At 35.9% G+C, this 5,416-nt stretch overlaps 1 protein-coding gene across 1 annotated transcript in view; it reads right to left on the bottom strand.

The window, feature by feature from the left end:
* Positions 1 to 203: 203 nt before the first annotated feature.
* Positions 204 to 5,416, bottom strand: part of LOC108295256 (E3 ubiquitin-protein ligase UBR3-like) — a 139,380-nt gene continuing 134,167 nt past the window's right edge. Inside the window, exon 25 of the mRNA XM_017517324.2 lies at positions 204 to 1,708. Coding sequence (XP_017372813.1) covers positions 1,638 to 1,708 — 71 coding nt within the window. The 3' untranslated portion in view covers positions 204 to 1,637. The remainder of the gene's footprint in view (positions 1,709 to 5,416) is intronic.

Below are 5,416 nucleotides of genomic sequence, written 5' to 3'. Positions count from 1 at the left end.
GGAAATTCTTATGCTAAAATATCTAGTAAAAAATTGTGTTACTGAATTATACTGTGTTACATGTATGTTACTGATTATACCCTATAGCACAATTTTATGTGCTATAGGGTATAATCAGTAACATGTTATTTGGATAGTGGGATTAGGGATAAAATTGTTGCTTCTTGATGCCTTTCTGTACTGGATAAATTTTACAATTAAAATGCAATATGTTTAACAACAGCCATTCCCAAATAAATTCTTATTCTTTATTAAGTATCTGAACTCTCACTGGGAATATAATTCCGTTGTATTTCAGCTATAACTATCTGACAAACCTTAATGGGTCAAGGTTATAATCTAACGCCTTCACTCCTACATCTAGATGGCTAGTAAAAATAAATAAAGGTGGCGGGGGAGGGCAATGATCAAGAAAGAAGGATGAAAGGAAATATAGAAGTAATACTGCCTCTTTCATGCAGGAAACTTGACAACTACAGAAAGGCATTAAACAGATAGGTAAGAGTACTAATCACTGTAAAACCTGTTGCGTTCAGTGAGAAAACGTTTTGTACTTAAATCACCTAATAATGTACTATATTTGATTAGAGGACTTATACTGTATGTTATAAACTTGAAATATTTTATATCTTATGCTTCTACATTAGAATTTTTTTTACATGCAAAGATATAGACACAATAAAAAAAAAAAGCAACTACAGCAGTCTCCCCTTATCCAGGATTTTACTTTCCATGGTTTCAGTTACCTGTGGTCAGCCATGGTCAGAAAATATTAAATGAAAAATTTCAGAAATAAACAATTCAAAAATTTTAAACTATGCACCATTTTGAGTAGCATGATAAAATCTCATATTGTCCCATCTGGTCCTGTCCAGGATTGTGAATCATCCCTTTGTCTAGAATATCCATTTCTGTTATCAGATCAACTGCTGTAATAACCCAATGCTTGTGTTCAAGTAACACTTATTTTACTTAATAATGGCCCCCAAAGTGTAAGAGTAATGATGCTGGCATACTGTTGTATTTTTCTATTTTATTATTATTGTTGCTAATCTCTTAGTGTGCTTAACTTATAAACTTTATCAGATAAACTTTATCAGCCATCCACTGGGGGCCTTGCAACAGATCCCCGGTGATAAGGAGACTCTACTATACAGATTATTGACATTCTTACAACACAGATGTGAAATAAGATCAAAAATAAAAAGGAATTTAACAAATGAGGGAGAGGATCTGGATAAAACTAAATTATATCAGTACTGCTGCCAAGTATTAATAGTACTTCAGGTATAGGCCCTGCTTTATGTGTTAATAATATTATAGAAACAAAAATGTTGACATGTAAATAGTCATCCAAAAGCAGAACAACACGTGATTTTGCAAGTTTTATCTTGAGCAATGGATAAAAATAGGGTCTCAAACACGCTTTCTGGGGTCAGACAGCTTTGGAAAGAGACTGTTATAAATAGAATCAGTGTGATCCAGAATCCTAGTGGTGTGGCCACGGCCAACATAAACAAATGAAATGCCCATAAATCTTTATTGCCTCACCTGTCACCATTGCGGCATGCAAGAACCGAGACTGGGAGAAAGTAGAGCTCATTATCCTGAAGACTTCTGTGAACTGCCTCTGTTTGCTAGCAATCATATTTGCCTGATCCCTCAATTGTTCTTCCTGTGCCCTGGCTACTGCCAAAAGAGGTCAAACCTTCCAAAAATTAGGAGATGGAGTCAATAACTTTGCAGACTTATGACATTCAAATCTATGATCTTGACTATAACTGAGCTCTAAGCATTGTTTAGCAATCTTTATTTATAGTCAGCTTTCATGACCAACGTCTCCCACTCTTCCTCAGCAATTCCAAACTTCAGGTCACATTCTTTTTCACCCAGCAGAACTCACCTTTTACTTAACCCTGAAAACCAGGGCAATCAAAGGTGATCTGCCTAAACTTCATACTTCCCTTAAAGCCAATGGAACTTACCTCTATCTCCATCCATTCTTTCCTCCTTCCCTCCAGTTTCCTCAGAGGATAAGGTGGTCACTCTCCTTTTCAAGGAAATACCACCCAATCTGCTCTGGGTACGTTGCTTAATTGATTCCTCAGAAAATTGTTTTTGTTTTGTCTCACTTGTGAGTGGGAAGTGACAAATAAAAACAATTTCTTAAAGTATTAATTAAGCTTTTTTTATTAGTTCTTAAAATTGCAAACATACTGACATGGATGAACTAAAACTATATATCAAACCAGTTACATCACCTCATAAAAAAAGGGTTGCTCTTAAGTAACTTCAGAGCACAAAACTTTGACTATATATCTCTGGTGGAATGCAATGAAGGACAAAATAATCTGTTAATTTAAAATTTTTATGCTTTTTAAACATTTTTTAATTTAAAAAGTTTTAAAGTTTTATTCAATAATTTTCATTGTTTAATCTAGTATTGAGTTTAATATTTTGAAGCTATTTTCTTTATTTTGTAGGAAAAGTAATTTTCTTAAGTATGATATGCTGTGCTTATGTAGGAGAAGATTCCCAATTCTAAGGCATGCATGTTAAAAGCATTTAGCAGTAATGTCTGCAACTTCATCTAGTAGAGAGAAAGCAAGAGAACAAATACAGAACAATGTTAACAAAGTGATGGTTATACTGATATATGGGTGTTCAGAATGCTATTCTGTCAGCTTTTCTCTGTGTTTGGAATTTTTCATAAGAAAAGTATGGTATTGTGAAATCTCATTTTGGTTAAAAAATGCATTTATGTGCATATGTACTTAGAAAAAGACTTGTAAGGATATAACCTAGGTTAGGAAATCTGGTAGTAAAAATAAATTATTTCTTATTTTTTACTATTTGTGTTTTCTAAATTTTAACACAAATTTAGTGCTTTTGTTACTAAAAATTTAACTTTATATACTGCAATAATACACATTAAGTATTTAATTCAAGATTACTAGCTAAATATGTGCTTTTGTCCCTCATTCCTTTTAAAAAATTCCACAGCAATAAAAATAGAAAAAATAAAAAATGAAGAAATATTCCCACAGAATACAGAAAAAGGATGAAGCGATAGAAGAGAATTTCACCAACAAATAGGAGATGTCAACAAAATTTCTGAAAGACTGGAGGAGATAGAGACATGATGACAGAGAAAAGGAAGTTGTAAAAGCTGCACCGAGTTATGTATTATCCAAAAGTTACAGAAAAGGAAATTAGAATGCCAATTCTGGGTTCAGAATCAGCACATGAGGCAGAAGACAGGAGCCATAAATATGAAATGACTCTGAAAACAGAATAATTATTTTAAGGCCTGTATATAGACTTCACTACATAGCACCCTAAATCCTTCCCCAACTCTCACTAAAAAGAGCATTCAGGAGGCTTGGGCATTTACCTCATGGAAGAAAAAAAACAGATCAACAACAACAACAACAACAAAAACCAGACTATTCTTAGCCAGAGAAACTGGAAAAGCAGCTTAGACAACACTGGGACTTCTAATGTGAATGTTAGCATCTGGAGGCTCCAAACTAGAGCAGTTGGCTCTTCTCCCACCCCTAATCCAAATCTAACAGTCAATACACCTGACCAATGTACACAGACTAGAAACAATTACTAAGACCAAACCTCTTTACACCTCAATGAAATAAACTCATATGAGCTACCCTGACCATCTCTTCCAGGACAATCAGGGATCATCAGGCAAATGAGGAAAACTAGCAACATAAAACACTAGCGAAAGTTTTTCAAGCAATTTAGAAGGATAAAGGATAATTTAGAGAGAGAAACAGATAAAGAAAAATGAAACACCCTAAACACATTTGGAAATTTTTTTAGAGGAAATTCTATACAACAGTAAGAACATGTATGTAAAACGAAAAGAATAAATGATATAAAAGATAAAAGACATTAAAAAAGTAAAAGACCAATCTAGGAGATCCAACATCCAATTGGGAATCCCAAAAAAGAATAAAATATAAGAAGGAAAGTATACTGTATAACAAAATACCCTGATGCTCAGTGGCTTGAAACAGAATTATCTCAAATAGTTTCTGAGGGTCTGGCATCTGGTGGCAGCTTAGTGGTATGGTTCTGGCTCAGGAGCTCTCCTGAAATAGCTGTCAAACTATCAGCCAGCTGCAGTCATTTAAAGGCTTAACTGGTACCAGGTACAGTGGCTCATACCTGTAATCCTGGACTTTTGGAGGTCAAGGCAGAAAAAAAAAAAATTTTTTTTTTTTTGAGTTGGAGTCTCACTCTGTCACCAGGCTGGAGAGCAGTGGCATGATCTCAGCTCACTGCAACCTCTGCTTCCCAGGTTCAATCGATTCTTCTGCCTCAGCCTCCCAAGTAGCTGTGGTTACAGGCATGCACCACCACACCCAGCTAACTTTTGTATTTTTTAGTAGAGACGGGGTTTCACCATGTTGGTCAGGATGGTCTTGATCTCTTGACCTCGTGATTCACCCGCCTTGGCCTCTCAAAGTGTTGGGATTAGAAGCGTGAACCACCGTGCCAGCCCCCCAAAAAAAATTTGTTTAAGAAGAAAATAATAAAATTAAAGGCTTATCTAGGACAGGAAGTTTCACAACCAAGCTCACTCACATGACTGTTGGGGCAAGAAGCCTCAGTTCCTCACTCACATGGGCCTCCACAAGGATACTCATGACATGGCAGCCGGCTTCTGCCAGAATGAGTAATCCAAGAGAGAGAGACAGTAACAAAGAAGCCATAATGTCTTTCATTACCTAATATTAGAAACAATATACCTTTACTTCTGCCATATTCTATTGGTCATGCATATCAGTGTGGGAGAAGACTACAAAAGGCATCAAGACCAGGAGACACAGATCTTTCACAATCATCTCAGAGGATGACTGTACTAGTTATCAAAAAAAAAAAAAAAAAAAACCATGGGAAAAACTTTCTCATAGCTTAAGAGATACGAATCTTCAGACTGAAAAGGCTCACTAAGCACTAAGGAGGACAGGAAAAGACCTCAGAGATACCAATGATAAAACTTCAGATCACTAAGGATCAGATCATCACAAATGTGTCACAGGGAAGGAAAAAAATGCTGACCTACAAAGGTGTAAGAATTAGATTACCACCAGACTTTTTATCAAATGAATGCTAAAAGGCAAACAGGCAAGGCCTTCAGTTGTAAAGTTGTGACAGCAAATGTTTATCAACCTGGAATTCTACATCCATCTAAATGAACAATCAAGTTTGTGAGCAGACTAAAGTCCCTTCCAGAAATACAGAATCAGATGGTTTAGCAACCAAACATGAATTATTAAGATTTGAGCCAGGCATGGTGGTGCCTGCCTATAGTCCCAGATACTAGGTAGGCTAAGGTGGGAGGATTGCTTGAGAGCTCAGCAGTTCAAATTCAGCCTGGGTAACACAGCCAGAG

The sequence above is a fragment of the Cebus imitator genome, unplaced genomic scaffold, assembly GCF_001604975.1.
Source record: "Cebus imitator isolate Cc_AM_T3 unplaced genomic scaffold, Cebus_imitator-1.0 Scaffold628, whole genome shotgun sequence".
In the NCBI taxonomy this organism is placed as follows: Eukaryota; Metazoa; Chordata; class Mammalia; order Primates; family Cebidae; genus Cebus; species Cebus imitator.
The sequence above is the reverse complement of the archived record's forward strand: the minus strand, read 5'-3'. Positions and strand labels throughout refer to the sequence as shown.